The following is an 18,471-nucleotide window of genomic DNA, read 5'->3' on the forward strand; positions in this document are numbered from 1 at the left end:
CTCTCCCCCCCTACACACATGGAATATTCCAGCCCCACCTCTACTCCTCCCCCCCCCCATTCTGTCCTCAGATGCTCCCTCTCCTTTCCTTTCATGGAACAGCCCTGTCCTTTGCTGCTGCGCATCTTCTACCAGGCAGGAGAGAAAAAAGGGGCTGCAATGCAATTAGAGAAGCGCTGTGCAAGCCATACGCACCTCCTCCCTTTCACACACCCCTTTTCCCTTGTGGCATGTGGAATATTCCTTCACATCAGGCCTCCCACCCCTTTGATGGACCACTTCTGTCCTCTGCCTCCTCTCCTACCCCTCCCACCTTAAAATGGACCATTCCCGTTCTCCAAAATGACTACTATGGCCATATCTATTATCTTTTCGCTCCTGGCTGTTTCTGGCTGATGGACAGGCACTGGCACCCCTCTCCAAAAAAGCGCCAAATGGTTTGTTCTGTTCCTCTTCCCCCTCTTCTCTCTCAAAACCACACAGAGCATTACGCCTGTCCCACAGGGAGAGACAGAAGGGAGGAAAGAAGGAAGGAAGGAAGGGAAGAGGGTTCTCTGGAAGCATTTCTGCCACCCCCGTGCCAGGGGGGGAGTGGCAAAGAAGGGTGCCCGGCCCACCCAAGCCACTTACTCCCTTTCCCCATGTCCTAATAGAGCATGGCTCGGTTGCCGTGGAGGAACACCAGCATATCGACGTGCTCTGGCGTCAGGGCCTGCCGCTTGGTGTGCATGGCGTCACCGGCGCTGCTGAACAGCCAGCCCGCGGGCACCGAGGTGGCAGGCACGCCAAGCAGCTTGCGGGCCGCCCGGGACAGCAGCGGGTACTGCGTGTGGTGCGTCTTCCACCACTGCAAAGGGTCCTGGCCGAGGGCGGAGGCCTTGCTGGACTGGAAGCTGCTGGCCTCCTGCTCCACCTGCTGATGTGCCGAGCTGGCGCCCGAGGCGGCGCGCATGCTGCACAGGTCCCCCAGCAGGAACTCGATGCCTGCATCCTGCTTCGGCACCTTGGCTGGCGGCGACGGGGGCAAGGCCATGCCCGGCGGGCCGGAGCCCTGCGCTGCCGGCGACTCCGCCAGTCGCGACGCTTCCGCCTTGAGCAAGTGCAGGGTTTCCACGCGGTCCGAGTGGCTCAGGAAGTCGAGGCCGCGGAAGCGCGGGTCCAGGGCGCAGGCCAGGTTGAGGGCTTGGTTGACGTCTGGGCTGGAGAAGTGCTGGTTCAGTTCCTTCTGGGCTGCGGACTTGGCTTCCAGCGCCAGGGCAGAGTCCCACTCACTGCCCACCAGGTGTTTATAGAGAAGGCTGGTGAGCACGGGCTTGACGAGGGAAAGGCTGGAAAAGGGGTCTTTGGTGAACGTCGAGGTAGCAATGGCCATGGGCTTGAGGACCTTGGCCGCGTCCCGAAGGGCAGCCCAGTCCTGGGGGCGCAGCGTCGCCTCCCCGTCGGGGCCGAGCCCCGCCAGAGGGTCGCTGTGCTCCAGCAGGCCTTGCAGGACGGCATAGGCGCTGTGCCACTTGCCCCCGTCCCGCAGGAAGCGGCCGAGGTGCGCTTGCAGGAGGGGCTCCTGAGCCCACAGCTTCTCTCCGCGGCCTGCCCCGGCCAGCGCCCAGGACGCCAGGCGCCGCAGCCGCTCGAAGGCACCCTGCGCTGCTGGCTGGCTCAGCACAGCCTCCATGGCGGCTCGCAAGGCCTGCCCAATGCAAGGCAGGGCGGTCCAACCGAGCACCGCCGCAGCCTGCTGGGTAGCGAGCCCAAGGCCCCCGACAGTGTACGAGGTGCTCTCGCGGACCCCCCACTCCTTGGCCGCCTCGCTGAGGGCCTCCGTCAGGCCGTCGGCGCTGGGCTCTTCGGGGATGGGGCGGCTCGAGAGCACCCTTGCACGGGCTTCGAAGCAGTCATCCACGTAGTGCACGGTGAGAGTGAGGTAGGTGAGGGTGTTGCTATGGCGCCAGATGTCCAAGCTAAGCGAGCACTGAGGCAGGGTCCGCACCAGCTCCCAGATTTTCCCCTTCACGTGGGTGTGCATGTCCCTCAGCACCGTGTGGGCCAGGGAGGCAGCATCTGGGGGCTTGTAGTTGGGGTCCAGGACCCCCAGCATCTGCCCAAACCCTTCTCCTTCCACCACCTCCACAGGCATCAGGTCGAGCACGATGAAGTCGGCTACCGCCCGCGTGGTCCTGCCTGGGGCAGGAGGCCGGGGGGCTCCGAAGTCGCCCGCTGTCCCCAGGACCCCTTTGTCCAGAGCTGCCGTCTGGGTCCCAACCAGCTGGTTGTACTCGCAGCGGTGCTTATAGATGAGGTGCTGGCGTAGGTTGGTGGTGTTGCCGCTGTAGCTGAGGCGGACTCCGCACAGCTTGCAGATAATCTTGCTCTTGTCCAGGATGCGGCCATAGGCGTCCCCCTGGAACCCAAAGAAAGTCCAGTAGCGGCTCTGCGCCCTCCCCAGCCCCACCAGGTTCTGCGTCCCTTCCAGCAGCGGGAAAGGGCTCCCTCCCGGGGGGAGGCCCGGCTTGTGGAGGGGCAGCAGGGGAGAGGCGGCGGCGTCTCCGCACAGGTACTGGGTGCGGGAAGAAGGGGCGTGGGGAGCGGGAGGCGGTGGCGGGGTCTTGAGGTGCAGCTCCTGGAAGAGTTTCATCAGCAGCTCCTTCTCGCCAAATTCGTACTTAAAATGCTCGCCTGGAAGGGAGAGATAACAGCGCAAAGGTGAGGGTCCGCTACATCTGCCGAGGCGCAAGGCAGCCAACCCTGGAACAGTCCCTCTGCTGTTGTGGGTTGAGCAAATTCCACTCCCTCCCCCATGCTATTTAGCAGCAAAGTCCCCCCCCCCCCACAAACCCCAGGCTAGGGACTTGTTAAGTCTGTTCAACAATCTGGCCATGGCCGAAGAGGCCTCCATCTCTGCTGCTGGAAAAATAGACCAAACTGGAAAGCTCAGTTGGTTACACTAAGGTCGCAGGTTTGACCCCAGTATGGGACAGCTACATATTTCTGCTCTGCAGGGATGATCCTTAGGTTCCCTTCCAACTCTACAATTCTGTGATTCTATGTGTGGGGAATCTTTGCGCCTCCCGGATGTCGCTGAACCACAACTCGCATCAGACCCACCAAGCAGTAGTGTCAAGAGGCAGCAATGCTTCTTGGTACCTGCTGTTGGAAACCGCAGGAGAAGAGTGCTCTTGTGCTCGGATCCTGCTTATGGCTTTCCCACAGGCATCCGGTTGGCCACTGTGAGAAAAAGGATGCTGGACCAGATGGGCCTTTGGCCTGATCCAGCAGGCTCTTTCTATGTTCTTACGGATCCAAATTCCAAAGTCCCTCCTTATTCCCAGGGGCTGGTCAGTAGGGACCCACAAACTTTGAACTGTGGCAGCCACTTCGCATGTGCAGTTGCCATGACCCTATACTTCTGCTTTTGGACCTGGTGCCATGCTGAGCTTTGGAGCTGCTCTGAGCACAGCACAAGGCTTAGGGAGGATGCCTTCCTCTCCTTCCTTGGCTCCAAGCTTGGGAGAATCAGGAGGGCGTTTTCTTTCTTGCTCACCAAAGTGGGGGGGGGGAGGGGGCTGCGAAGGTGAACGCGGCAAGTCAATATTTGGACCCCTTGGATCCCAAAGGTGTGTACACCAGCTCTTCAAACAGTGTGCCAGGTTGGGTTTACATTTAAGCAACATTGTACAGTTGTACCTTGGAAGTTGAACGGAATCCGTTCCGGAAGTCCGTTTGACTTCCAAAACGTTTGGAAACCAAAGCACAGCTTCTGAATGGCTGCAGGAAGCTCCTGCAGCCAATCGGAAGCTGTGGAAGCCCCACTGGATGTTCTGGTTCGAAAGAACTTTTGCAAACCGGAACATTCACTTCCAGGCGTTCGGGAGCAAAAACGTCTGAGTACCAAGGCATTCGGGATCCAAGGTACAAATGTACTGTGAATTGCTTTGGTTTGATTCTGTTGCAGGAAATTTAAAAATAAATAAATGTTGCATTAACAACAACAAAAAATTGGCAATAATGGGAAATGAAGGCTAGTTGTGGAGTAAATATATTCTTCCAGAGAGACCCTTTAATGGGTAATCTGGGAGCCTAGGAATATGACCACAAGCCAAGATGCCACAGTATTCCTTACAGTGGCACCATTGGGGCAAGACGCCCAGCAACCCCACTCAGGAGAACGAGAAGTGCCCTCAAAGCAGTGAGGCTGGCTTGCCCCATTTTGAATTCATTGAAGGAAAGCACACTGCAATGCAAAGAGGACCCCCAACCCCACACAATAGAACTATTAAATCCAGAGCCGAAATTATCTAAGCACACCTTCTGTTTCTAGGTCATATGCGAAGAATGAAACTCAGGAACTATTTCCTCAGTGGGGCAATATTTTGTGGCTGCTGTTAGCAGTGGGGAGGGTCATGGGGTATGTTTAAAAAGAGGATAGCCCATGTCATTTGGCCCTCAGGTGCACTTTGTCCCTAACTGGGCCGTGGAGGGCCTTACGGCACATTGCTATATAGATCCCAGGTTTGATCCCTGACACCTCTAGTTTAAAAATGACCAGGCAGCAGGGAGTGGGAAGGACCTTTGCAGGAGATCCCGGAAAAATCGTCACCGGTCAAGAGTATCGGCAGCTTCCTTAGGTGATTACAAGGCTGCAGGAAGAAGGGAAGACAGGAGGCCTTGCAATATGTCCCACTCCCCTGTTCTTCTTTTTGCCTACCTAAGCGTAATCCCAGCGTTCGTGCATACTCCTCCCCTATCCACACCAGCAGCTCTGTGTTGGCAGGTATGGTCTGGCAGACCCGGTAGTAGATATAGCCTCGGTACTGGAAAACAGTCAGATTCTGCTCCTCCTCGGTGGAGGCGCACGCCACATATCTGCAGGGAGGAAGCGGGGATGAGTCACACTGTGGTTTTTTTGGGGGGGGGGCATGCGTCATGCTTTACTCGCTGGTGGATGCACCGAGCGGTAACCGCAGCAGTACGACTCCAGGGTAAAGCCAGCCCACAGTCTGCAAGGAGGCTCGAAGCACTCCCCTATGACTAAACAAGAATCTACCATGGGGATCACTCCAGCATCCTATGGGGGCTGAAAAGCTGCCAAACCTAATTCATCACGGGGTGTGTTTGTGTGTAGCTCCATGGATATAATGTACGCGACTAAGCTGGGACGGGTGTAAATTCTCTTCTTTCCGCTGGGCCTCCCTCCCAAGGGGCTCACCTCATCCAGTTGGATCTGGAATCATCCGACGCGTCGACAAAGAAGTAGGAGCCGTTGTCCTGCACCTGAAGGAGGGGTGGAAAGACCAGGGAAGGAGAAGAACAATGAAACGAAAGCTCCACTCTCACCCACCCCTACCTTAAGGCTCCTCTGTATGTATTTACAGAGCATCCATCCTAGATTTGCTTGCGCAAAACTTGTGCAAAGGTTAGATTATATCCAGTCGTAATTGATCGCCCATTCTGATCTGCTTGTGGGGAGGTTACACAACAGTAAACAGTCATCCTGAATTCCCAGCTGGCTCTTTATATCTCCCCCCCCCCCTTTAATCATTCATTCATTCATTCCACACTTCCCGGTGCATTTTCCTGGCACTTTCCCAACCACAAAAAAGTCTTATTTCTTTTCCCCTAAAGTGGATTTGCTGCACTAGGGTGATATCGGGTGCTTTTACTGCACTCCAAATGTGCAAATCTGAATTTCCCAGTAGGAATCTGAAACCCTCCCGCAAAATATTGAAGAGTTCTGGACGCACCCATAACAATTTGCCTGACATCACAGGTACCCCAGCCCCAAGGGACTGGGCTGTGCCTCCAAGTGGATGGCTTAAAAATGTGCCGTGATCTGGGACCAGGTGTGTGTGCGTGTCACTCTCACTGTACACTAACCCATCACTTTCGGCAGCCTAAGCTGGATTTCAGGTCTGCAAGCCAGAGCCAAGCCAGAAAGCATTTCGAAAGGGAATAGAGTGCCATCTACAGTGGATCTGAAAAATGTCAAATGCCTTAAAGCAGGTGTGAGCAAGTTTTCAGATTTTTAAAAATTGTTATCTAGACTACCCCCAGGGTCTACTAACTGAAGCCGGGTACAAAATAGTGACCCAGAGATTTCAATCCAGAACAGCTCAGGAGAAGGAGCCAATTGCTCCCTTCAGCCCATAAAAGTCCAACACAGAGATAACTTACAGGTAGCTAATACAAATCAGTATCTACTCCAGTCAATTTTGTGTGTGTAGGGCCAACAGCCTTTGTTGAGCAACTGGGAGCCAGAAACCCATGCAGATCAACTGCAAGTCATCCAAGGACTCATCAGTTACAGTGGAACCTTGGTTCTTGAACTTAATCCGTTCTGGGAGTCTGTTCGACTCCCCAAACCGTTCGAAAACCAAGGCATGGCTTTTGATTGACCGCAGGAGCTTCCCGCCCTCAATCAGAAGCTGCGGAGGGCGTTCGGTTTCCGAAAAACATTCACAAACCGGAATACTTACTTCCAGGTTTGCGGTGTTCGGGAGCAAATTTGTTCGGGAGCCAAGGCATTTGGGAAACAAGGTAGCACTGTATTCCCAAACAAACCTTCTGCCCATCCTTCCACATGGACCAGTTTGCTGAGCAGCTTTGGGTTCCGGTTTCCTGCCCTCCTTTAGGGCTGCACTTCTGTGCTGCAAGGAGACGGTGTATCCTGATCACCCAAAACACACCTGGAAAAATATTCCACTTGAGCCTTTTCATGGCTCAACAGCAGCAAAGCTGCCATTTTGCAAATGTTGGCTCAGGTGAACATTAAAATAGCATGCTGCGTCACACCAGGGGGCTGTTTAGTCCATCACTGTGTTCCTACAGAGGCCAACCAGATGCCTCTTGATAGGACAACAATAGCCCTCTTCTTGCCGTTGTTCCCTAGCGACTGATACTCAGAGGTCTCTGATACTGAAGGCAGTTTGTGACAAATAACCTTTCCCCCACACCTGCATTTTATTTTATTTTTTAAAACGAGAGCTTTATCTTCTCCCTCTCTCTTGGGATTGCACCTGAAGAAGCAAAGGATTAATTGCACACAAGCGGCTGGAGAGTCGAGTTCAAATCCTCACTCAGCCAGGAAGCTTATTGGATAGCTAGGGCATGCTACAATTTTTCCAGCCTTACCTAGCTCTCTATCTCCTGGGGTTGTTGAGATGTTAAAACTGAGGGCAAGGGCAACACAGAGGGAAGATGAATAGCTCATTGCTAGAGCATGCATGCACTTTGCTTTTGGAAGATCCCAATGACTGATATTACCTGGCCAGGCTGGAAAAGACCTCTCTGCCTATCAAGAGTAGACAATACTGAGTGAGATGGACATCCAGAGTCTGGGTGGACATGAGAGGCCTGAGTTATGTGGCCTTGGTCAGGTTCTATCAGCCTGGATAGCTCAGTTGGTTAAGAGCATGGTGCTGATAACACCAAGGCTGCAGGTTCGATCCCCGTATGGGGACAGGTGCATATTCCTGCATTGCAGGGACTTGGGCTATATTATCCTCGGGGTCTCTTCCAACTTTACAATTCTGTGGTTTAAAAATCATGTTTAAAATGTAGCAGAATAACCACATTTTAAAACAGAAACAACTCTCTCGACCACCTCATCAGTGTGGACGGAAGAGAATTGACTGCCACTGAATAAGGACTTGTGCTAGTCTTGCGGTAAAGGTGCTTGGGTTTGAGGATCATCTGAACTAAACCTTTTATTGCACGTGTGGAAAGATTTACAGCCCACAACCAGCCTTTATAAGGCTTAGAGCAGGTCTGGGGAAGCTGTGGCCTTCTGGATATTTGTTAAGACTCCAATTCCCATGAGTAGGTTTTCATATGTCCTGGAATTCCCTGACATGTCCTCTTTTGGGGGTCCTACATGCCCATCCGGGGGGGGGGGATTTTACATTTTAAAGCAAATGTCCTGGATTTTGGGTTTAATTTTTGTGTGTGTGTTTTGCGGACGGGTAGCTCTGGTTCAGGCTCTGGCAAGGCAGCAGAGGTGGGGTATTGGGCGATTGCCCTAAAAAATCTCAACGTTTTGTGTTCAGTTTTTTACCTCTTGAAATATGGCAACCCTAACATCAGCCTCATACCATTTTAAGCAGTCATGGCTTCCCCCACCGAATTCTGGGAGTTGTAGTTTGCGAAGGGGGCCAAGCGTTGCTAGGAGACCCCTATCATAGAACTACAAGTCGCAGAGTAGCTTAACAATCAATCCCTTTCCCCAGGGAGCTCTTATTCACTTGCCTTCCTCCAGTGGCCATTATCTATCATAATCATTAACAGTAGCTTAATCTGGATTTGCAGACCTATCTATTTCAAATATCCTTTGACTAATGAGGTTTTATTGGATAGGCTGCTGATTTTCTGCTTCATTGTTGCCATCTGCGATTAATTTAACGCTGGCAGTTTTGCATTTTCCAAATGTTCTTGCTTCCCTTCAAATTTTTGTAATTTATAAAGTTTTAGGAAAATTCACTTTCTGCAGCTTATATTGTTGTCCAACTCCTGGAGAGATAGAGCTTTGGTCAGAAATATGGCCTAAATTCTGAACATAAGCAAATTAAATGGAAATCGCAGCAGGAGATCCAATCGTGGATTTTTTTTATTTTTTGTATTGCCACAGCTTTGACTGAGCAGAAGATCTTTAGCACAGCTAGGAAAGATTTCCCTGGGAGCTAAAACTAGACTTGAATGCCTTTGCATTTACCGGTAACTTGTAATAAATAAAGATATGCATAGGTATTAGTCGGGGTGGTGATAAATCTATAGCATCAAAGCACACACAGAGAGGGAGTTTAACCACCTCTTTCCCTTCCCTGAAGCCAGTATTTACATTGGAGGGAAATTCCCCATTGACATATATGAGAGATTTGCCTCCTTTAGAGTAAAGAATTATTTTATTCTCAGGACTGCCACAGGAGAGAAAAGTGTTAACTTCCGTCCTCCAAATCTCTCTCCCCCCCCCTCCCAGTTTGTGCAAAATTTGAAACAAACTGGCATCTTTAATTCAAAGATCCATATATTGCTGCATGTAGCTTTGAACAGCTACTACAAGTCAAAGTTAGCATAAAAGGACAGGGGACTCCAGGTGAAACTCGGCATGTAGTTGCAAGAAAGCTGGCACATCCATCTAAGGCTGATCGTTGCATATTTACAGCTCGATCCTCTGCAGAATCAGGTGCTCAAATAACCACAGCTGTCCTTGAAGGATGACATCATTGTGCCCACAAATACAGCCACCATTTAGTCAAGGGTGTTTTTGTTGTTGCTTCGTTTCATAATGCTATAATTCGTGGCAAACCGATGGCATCTGTGGAAAAAGGGAGGAAGCCTCAAGGTGCACAGAGGTACATTTTTGGAGCCCCACATTGCGTCAAAACATAAACCCTTCTTCGGGGACCCTTTGGGGCACAAGTACCAACTCTTGGCGGCGAACAGAAACCGGTTTGGGATTTTATCTGTCACATTTTTATCCCGCTCTCCTCGAGGAGCTCAGGGTGGTATTACCCCTGCTGCCACTCCCTTTATCGTCGCAACACAGTAGGTTGGGCTGAGAGATGGCAACTGGCCCAAGTCGCCAGTGAGCTTGGTGGCCGAGTGGGAAATTTAAGCCGGAGTCTCCCTGAGTTCAACAACCAGGAATAGGGAACTGGTGGCCCTACAGATGTTCTTGAGACTCCAGTTCCGGTCAGCATGGCCAATAGTGAGGGGAGATGGGGAGAATGGGGGTACAGGCTCTAAGTGCTGCACCACTGGATTCTCTACTAGATTTGCAATGGACCACAGAGGCCATTATAGTGATCAAGTACAGTTGTACCTTGGATTCCGAACGCCTTGCGAGCCGAACATTATGGCTCCCGAACGCCGCAAACCCGGAAGTGAGTGTTCCGGTTTGGGAACGTTCTTTGGAACCCAGAAGTCCGAAGCTCCTGCAGCCAATCGGAAGCCGCGCCTTGGTTTCTGAACGTTTTGGAAGCCGAACCGACTTCCGGAACGGATTCTGTTCGAGGTACGGCTGTAGTCACCTATGGTATTGCATGGGTAAGACATGGCATGGTGTGATAAGCAAAAGTTTCTGAGAAGCTCAGCTTTACTTTTTAAGCAAGTCTGTAGTCCTCATGGTTGTGGGATAAAATTTAAAAAGGTGGTCGTCATTATCAGATATGTGGATTAAAAAACCCAGAAATAAGTCACTGCATGGGCGGGGCGGGGCGGAATTTGCCTCCCCCCAAATCAAGTAAATAAATAAAAATGCTTAACTACAGGTAACTGACCACTTGTGTTGCAGGTAGCTCGGTTTTATCTCTGCTCCTGCCCTCCTAACATAAATCCTGGCTAGGCCCAGGTAAGTCTCCATGAGACTTCCTGTTGTCCTTCAGCCATTACAGTACTTTCATGGCCTCCTGCCAGGGCCAGTAGCTGGGTTGAGGGAGCCTTGGCAAAGTGCCATTTAGCGTGCCTTGCCACCAAGGACCCTCCCGCAAATCCTAATCCCCACCCCGCATTGCCTGCTTATAGGCAGCAGCAACAAAGCCACCTGCCATTTTCAGTTTCCTAAATGACTCTACACAGTAGTGTTGGAAAGGTAAAATGGTGGGTGGCCTGAAGCCACACTGTGCAAAGAATAATCAAGGCAGAGGGGAAAGGTGGTTGGGCCTAACTGGAACAGACCTGAGCACCCATCAGCCCTCAGCAAATGCCAAAGCATGCTTGGTGCCAACACAAACACCCCTCCTTTCTTTCTTACCCCCCTCACATATTTATAGAAACCCCAATTTCTCCAATACCCCCAAATCTCAAAAATGGAATAAAGAGGTGCACACATGATTAGACACATTAAAGAATGTACGGCCCCATCTCTGCACTTTAAATTCAAAGCAGTGTTATACCACTTCAAACAACCATGGCTTCTCCCAAAGAATCCTGGGAATGGTAGTTTGTTAAGGGTGCTATTTGGAGAGCCCTCTTCCCCTCAAGGAACTACAGCTCCCAGAGTTCCCTGGAAAGGGGGGCTGGTTGTTAAACCACTCTGGGAATTGTAGCTCCGTAAGGGGAATAGGGATTTCCTAACAACTTTCCTTGGCACTCTTAACAAACGGCAGGGTTCTTTGTGGGAAGCCACAACTGTTTAAAGCGGTATGATACTGCTTTAAACGCACAGTGCAGACAGGGCCTGAAATAAACATTTCTGCATTTGATTTGCTCGGACGCGGAAGCTGGCTAACACACACGCCACACAATTATTTACACTGGAATTGTACGGAATTTCTTTGTCAGGGCTCCCTCTAGAAGCTGAAAAACACGGGTCCTCTTAACCGCTTATTGTTTGCAAAACAATGCAGATGCTGAACCCATGTGAAGAAGGCAAACACATGGCCATATGTGGCTAGTGTTTCGTGTGCACATCTTTGCAAAGATGTATTTCACTCTTGAAAAGCATGAACTGGGCTTTAGAACAAACAGCCAAATAACTTCCAGGGTCACAAATACTGTTATTTGGCCCGCTGCAATTCAGGGGCTCGGGGGAGCTGCCTCAAGGGGGGGAAAGAGAGAGAGAACAGTGCTATGTTTTATGGTGGCCCAGAGTAATATTTTCCTCAAAAGGCATTGTGACAAGGAAACAATATTTTGCACACCTTGAAGTTTCCTTTCTTTTTGGATCGGTGCACCCTACCCTTTTCTGTTCTGAACTGGGCCTTTGACGCAATGAAACAAAACATATATATCTTCCCACAGCACCCGGGCATTTTGAAACAAAACAGAACAAACTACCCAAACCCTATATTTTCAGTTTCCAGGGCTTATGCTTATGTAATCCACCACACACCGCAACTTTAAGGGTTATTTAATAACAAATGTAGTTGCGACACAACACTGTTATATTTGCAAGCTTGCTTGTGACGCCACAAGGGATAGAAACTTTTAAAAGAAATAAAACCTGGCAGTGCCTTCACACAAGCCATACTCTGCATATCTTACTTGCCTGAAGATACAGTTTTTATTTTTTGGCACCACAGCTCGATTTGTTCCCCTTCTGGATCTCATCCTGTTCCAGTTAGTGCACTGTTACCTTTGGTCGCAAAACATACCTTGCCAAAAATATCCCAGAATTGCAAAAAGAAAAAGAAAAAAGAGACGCTCTCGTACTGCAAATACACATCAGTGATGCCGATTTGCTTAGGACTGAGTTTGAAGAAGAACTGGGAAGAAGTTTCTGGTAGGGAGATTTTCCTATTTCTTAGCTGAAGCAGGCAAGCCTCTTCGCCAGTTCCCACTAGTTGAAATAAATACTGGGTTGGATTCAGATTAAGCTAGGCATGCTCTGGTCCCATGGAAAACCCACTGTATTGGGTTTTTATCAACAATAACAATGTTATACAAATAAGTATACCAAGTTTTTTCATGTCATTTGTGTATCACAAAAATGGCACAATAAATGTGGAGTAATATCGACAACATATGGTTCAATGTATAAGTTCTTGGTTCATGAATTGGTTTAAACAATTAGGAAGACAAGAGGGGGAAAGGGGTATGTGTGGCCCTCTGCTTGAAGAAAGGCCCCCTATCCCTGGACTAAAGCATAACTAACTTAGTTTGTATCCAATCTGAAGTGCTGTGTTTTTAATGCATAGAAAGCTTTTGTATTCCCTTAATGTGCTTAACCTCAATGATTAATTCTATGGTACATAAATGAAATTCTGTTAACAAGCAAGACAGCATGGAGGAGACAAGTGTGCTTTGCCCTAGGAGAGATTGGCCTGGTGTGTTATTGTGCCTGGTGGAGTTGGGAAGCCAGGCTACAAATTTTAAGTTGGGGGGGGGGGGAACGATAGGAGAATCGTGTGTCTTACCGCCCAGGAATACCGGGTGCAGTCGCCATGTTCCCGTACCACTTCCCCTTCGTAGGGGCCAAAGATGCAGCCACGAGGCAGGGCTGGGAGGGCGCTCCAGACTCCAAGGCCCCCCTGAGAACGCTCCTTGACTAGAAGTCCCTCCGGCAAGGAGAGCAGGGCCCGTGACTGAACCCTTTCTGGAACGGGTCTGTCAGCCACAAAGGTAGGGGGTCCGTGCTGCGGGCAGGAGTCCCGGAAGTAAAGGCGGCAGTCTTCACAGACTGTGGGGAAAAGAGAAATGGAAGCAGATCTGGTTTCACCAACAGATCGCAGGCTGACTTTCAGTATGTCAACAGGTTCTGCTACTCTCAATTCTTTTATTTTCCCCAAGACATTTTATTAATTTTACAAATAAAAAAATACAAATAAACACGCATCAATAAAATCACACTGTATGTAGAGATTCTCCAGATCTCACAACTTCCCCCCATGCTGTCCATGGAGTTTTATCTTAAACGTCTACAACTGCATACTCCAATTTTTATATCAGACCGTATAATGTTTTTTACACTACAAGCGAGTCAAAATCCTGCTCTTGTTTCCATCTGCTTACAGTGGTCTCCTAGATAACTTTTAAAATTTTCCCATTATTTTATAAAGTTTTCATCCTCTTGGTTTCTGAGTCTTCCAGGAAAGGTTATGGAAATCAAATCTGAAATTTATGGCATGTTCTACACCGAAAGAAAATTATATTAAAATGATGTACCGGTGGTACAAAATGTACAAGACAAGTTCAAATATCTGCTGGAAATGTAAAGAAAAAGAAGGTACCTTTTATCATATGTGGTAGACTTGTAAGGTAAGAAAAGCTTTTTGGGAGATGATATATAATGAAATGAAAAAAATGTTTAAAATAACTTTTGTTAAAAAAAAACAGAAGCTTTTTTTATTAGGAATTACAGGTACCGACATTCTGAAGGAGCAGAAAAGACTTTTTATGTATGGAACAACAGCCGCGTGGATGTTATTGGCCCAGAGTCCTTACCAGAGAAGAATGGCAAACCAAGCTGATGGATTATGCCGAGATGGCAAAGCTAACTGAAAAACTCTCAGTTGTTTTTAAACAGCAGTTGGGGAAAACTGCCTGTTTAGAGTTGTGCTTGGCTTTCTGCAGGGGTTTAGAGCAGGAGAGATGAGAAATTTGGTTTGGTTCTAAAGGACCGTCAAAATTTGTCAACCACTGACACAGGCAGGTCAATGGGAATTCCTAGCCTGTACTGCTTGTGTCACTTGCTGTCACTAAAGCATCATCCTTCAGTAGACAGCTAGGTTAGTTTAAAAAGAGTGCATGCGATTTGGCAATCAAATATATATTCTATCACAGATTAAAAATGAAGCAAAGGCAGGCTACGAAAGATCCACTCAGCTGATCACCTGTGGCAAGTAAGAAATATCTGAAGGTGGCCAGCCAGGGAAGCTTCAGAGAATTTGGCGGTTCTTCCTCTCCCTCCCGGGGTAAGACGACAAATGGCTTAACACAAGGCACTTACAATAATAATTTATTATTTGTGACTAAGTGGGCTAGGAGCTCCTTTACAAAAGGAAAGGGATCATATATGTTTGGGACGGGGCAGAAACAAATGTTTTACTTACAGAGCAGCTCATCCTCAGAATTGGTGCAGGCATCCTCAGCTACTTGCATGGTGTGGTACAACCGTGAAGCCTACAATGTTAACAGGGAGGAAGTGTTTAGAGTTGGTACTTCTCATGCCCAAAATCCATGTCACCTTAAATACTTTCCCAAAGAGCAGGGAAGGGGGATCTGTAGCCTTCCGAATGCTGCTGGAATCCAACTCCCATGAGCCTCAGCCAGAAGGACCGATAGTCCAAACAACATCTAGAGCTGCCACAGGTTCCCCACCCCCACCCCAGAGCAATACTGACCCCCAACCTCAACTTCTGGCCAAACCATACGAATGACCACCTTCTTCACACAAACAAGCCCTTCTTGCAGCAGAAGCCCCCCCCCCCCCGCCACAACCCTGGATCTACCCTCTTCCTCTAAACTAAAACACTGGCCATGCTGATACCAAACTCCAACACCTCCGTTCTTCAGAAGGAGCCCACTGCCTACCCCAGTGGATTACAGTCACCTCCGATTTACTAGTACCCCCCCCACCCCAAATAGCTCCGTCAGTAAAGCATGAGATTCTTAGTCTCTGGGTCGTGGGTTCGAGCCCCACATTGGGCACAAGTTTCCTGCCTTGCAGAGGGGGTTGGACTGGATGACCCTCGTGGCCCCATCCAGCTCTACAATTGGATGGGGCTTCTGTGATCCAAATACTGGCTGCCTCCCCTACTCCTTTCAGAACCACGCTGGAGAACAGCTCCAATCAAAAAAACACGAGGCAATCACTTTGGACAGGCTCAGCCGCAAATCCAGCTCCCCAACAACCCCCAAAACCTGACGTCGACCCCCACCCAGGCTCCCCTATAGTGCTTCTCCGCCTCACACACACACCCCGCCCCGTCTGCACGCAGAGCTGCCCCGGACACCCGTCCACCTGCAACACCAAGCCCCGCTCTTGCAAATCAATGCTCGTCCCCTCCCAAGTCACTGCAACAGCAGCTCCCCTCTCACCTGCACGCCCCCAACCCTTATTACAAAAATAAAAGCCACCCCCCCCCCACTTATTCTCAGCCTGCCCCACCTCCCTCCTCAAAGGAAGGAACCCCGAGAAGCCGGCCAAGTCTCGCCCTGCCTGGGCGGAGCTGGATCGATGCCGCTGCGGCAGCTCCTCCAGGCGGGCGCCCTCGTGGGAGGGAGGCGGGCGGAGCGGGGAGGCGGCCCTTCGCCCTCCTTCCTTCCCGCCCTCTCTCCTCCCTCCCTCCCGCTTCCGGTTCTGCAAACTTGCCCGCCGCGCGACACCGGCCGCCGTCGCCGCCGCTCGCAGCCGCATCTGTGCTCCCCCGCCCCTCTCTTTTTTTCCTTGTGGAACGCTCGGCCTCGCCAATCCCTTCACACCAGCTGGGCGGTCCGCGGCCAATGAGAGCGTGACCCAGAGTTCCGCCGCCGCCGCTGCAGCCTATGAAGCGCCTTCCATCGGCGCGGAAAGCAAGAAGAGGCGGCCTCCCCCCCCCCGCCTCTTCCCTCCGCCGAGTTGGCGGCCAATGAGGAGAGGGGCACGAGGAGCGGGAGGGGTGGGGTTTTTCGATGCAATAAGAGACGCTCCACCCTTTCTAGGGGTGGGCGTCTAGGGAAGCCGTTGAGAACCAATAGAAGGGTAAGGGGGGGGGGGGAACCACAAAAAGAGCCGCGCTTCAGAGGATGGGATTCCGTTAAGCTGGGAGAGGCGGGTTCAGAGCTCTCCCAGCCAATGGGGTTGGTCATCGTGAATAAATCGGCCAATGGGAAGGCTCGAGTGGAGGTTGGTCGGTTGGCAGTTCACTTCGCTTTGAAATGGGTTGTGAGGGAGAGAGGTTGGGACGAGTGTCAACGTTTTAAATTTAGTATTTTTAAGTGATTTTTTTATTGTAAACTGCTTTGAGGTTTCACTCCCCCTACAAGCAAGTGGTGTGTGTGTATGTGTATATATATTATGGAATGAATGAATGAAGGAATAAATTAATATTTTATTTCTTACATAAAACTCAAATATCTCCCTCTCCATTCTAGTGCCTATGCATGATTCAAGGTGACTTACAGCAATTAAAATAATTACACTGAAGTAAAATTATATCAATACAGGCAACAACCTCATAATATGTATAATATCTATACATACATAATAAAAATATGTAAAATATGCACAGGAAAAATGCATTTAATAATAAAATGCATTTAATAATAATAATAATACTGTAATATATAATTTAATAATAATAAAATTATTACTTGCTCTTCACCCTAATGTCTCAGGGCATATTACAGCATTAGAAGCAACATGTAAAAACAACTTCCAACCATAAAAGTGAGGTGGGCCCTGAAAACATACACCTCAAGTATTAAAAGCTAGGCTAAAGAGGTGCCTCTTCGGCATTCTCCAAAAGCTGTACAATGAAGGCGCCAGGCGCAGCTCTTGTTCTTGCAGGTGTTCCGCAGATTAGGGGCCACCACAGAGAAGGCCCTCAGCCTCTGAGGGCGGAGGAACTACCAAGAGGCCCCCCTCTGCCTATCAAAGCACCCAGGAAGGTCTGTAGGGAAGGAAGCAAGTCTTTCAGATATTTGGGTCCCCGAGTCATAGGGCTTTAAACACCAATGTGAACACTTTGAATTGGGCCTGGAACCGAACTGGCAACCAATGCAGCTGTTTCAAAACAGGGGTTATATGAGCTCTAAAAGGAACCCCAGCCAGCATTCTGGCTGCTGCATTTTGGACCAACTGAAGCTTTTGAGTCGTCTTCCAAGGGCAGCCCCAGGGAGAGTGTGTTGCAGTGAACCAGTTTGAAATTTACCAGAACCTGGAACACAGTGGCCAAGTCATCTGTGTTAAAAAGGGGTTGCAAGAGAGAGCACAACATTGGCTGCGATTATTGATAGCAATGTCTTTCGCAGATCAGCTATAGAAGGCAAAATCCTGCCGGAATAAAAATGATTATCAGCTGGGGGGAAAGAGCTATTATGATGGGAGGGAGGCTGAGACCCAGCATTGGAGCCAATTAAGGTCTACTTAGAGTAGAGTAGAAAAAAATTCTGGGACACGATCTATGAGGAAAAGAAAAAATTACTAAAAATTACATTTCACAAAAAACGGAATCATTCCTTCTTGGAATTCTAACTGATAAAATTCCAAAAGAAAGATTACAATTATTTTTCTATGCAGTGATGGCGGCTAGGGTATTAATAGCCAAATATTGGAAGGGAGACCATGTACCAAATAAAGAAGAATGGCTACAAAAATTGAGCGAGTACTTGGAACTCGCTAAGTTGACTGAAGCCTTAAGGAACAAGTCAAATAAAATAGTCCAGAGGGAATGGGATTGTCGAAATACGTACCAATTGAGTCAAGGTTCAACAACCAATGTTTGGTTGTGTTTAGAATAAACCCGTAAGTGGGAAAATGTCTCCTTATACCAAGATAAGGAATATATTGGAACACAGAGAAATGGTACTAGTTATAGAAAATTAATAATGATGATGATGATAATAATAATAATAATAATAATAATAATAATAATAATAATAATAATAATAATTTATTTGTACCCCGACCACTGTGGGGTCGACGGAAGTCAAAACCAAAAACCAAAAGTGTAATGGAAAGAGATTCACCCCAGAAGGTTCAGTATTCAGGTAAAGAAATGACCTTCTGCGATGACTATTATAGTTACTTTGTATTATACTTATTTTTTTTTTACTGTTTGTGTTTGTTCTGTTCTGTTTTTCTTTTCTTTTCTTTCTTTCTTTTTTCTTTCTTTGTGTATTCAGTAGAAATGTTTGTATTCTTTGTTTTGTTTGTATTTGCATAATAGTTCAATAAAAATGGGGGGGGGGAATTCTACTTAGAGTAAACCCGTTTAAATTAAGGGACCTGAGTTATAGTCATGCCCATTAATTTCAGTGGGTCTGCTCTGATGATTACTAACATGGGATGCAAGCCTGAAGTGCATTTAAAATATGTGTTAAATAATTCTTATTTGAGGG

General features: G+C 48.8%; 1 protein-coding gene across 2 annotated transcripts; it reads right to left on the reverse strand.

The window, feature by feature from the left end:
• Window positions 1–599: 599 nt before the first annotated feature.
• On the reverse strand, window positions 600–15,763 carry LOC117058479 (zinc finger BED domain-containing protein 1-like). Of its 2 annotated transcripts, none has more exons than XM_033169660.1 (6): window positions 15,743–15,763; window positions 14,481–14,550; window positions 12,846–13,108; window positions 5,204–5,268; window positions 4,703–4,860; window positions 600–2,673 (listed from the first exon to the last, which is right to left on the reverse strand). In XM_033169660.1, exons 2-6 carry the CDS (start codon window positions 14,527–14,529, stop codon window positions 647–649), a joined length of 2,562 nt encoding a protein of 853 aa, XP_033025551.1. In that variant the 5' UTR covers window positions 14,530–14,550; window positions 15,743–15,763; the 3' UTR covers window positions 600–646. The 2 variants fall into 2 exon arrangements, with proteins under 2 accessions (XP_033025551.1, XP_033025550.1); XM_033169659.1 differs by lacking the exon at window positions 15,743–15,763 and adding an exon at window positions 15,590–15,660.
• Window positions 15,764–18,471: the final 2,708 nt, after the last annotated feature.

This window comes from Lacerta agilis, chromosome 14 (assembly GCF_009819535.1).
Source record: "Lacerta agilis isolate rLacAgi1 chromosome 14, rLacAgi1.pri, whole genome shotgun sequence".
NCBI lineage: Eukaryota > Metazoa > Chordata > Lepidosauria > Squamata > Lacertidae > Lacerta > Lacerta agilis.

What these genes read in the sequence shown, in the direction of transcription:
- LOC117058479 (XM_033169660.1), bottom strand. Translation starts at nt 14,529, where the DNA reads ATGCAAGTAGCTGAGGATGCCTGCACCAATTCTGAGGATGAGCTGCTC. An exon ending in GCACCCGGTATTCCTGGGCG is followed by an intron (nt 5,269 to 12,845) that starts GTAAGACACACG and finishes CCCCTCCTTCAG; the next exon opens with GTGCAGGACAACGGCTCCTA. An exon ending in AACGCTGGGATTACGCTTAG is followed by an intron (nt 2,674 to 4,702) that starts GTAGGCAAAAAG and finishes TCTCCCTTCCAG; the next exon opens with GCGAGCATTTTAAGTACGAA.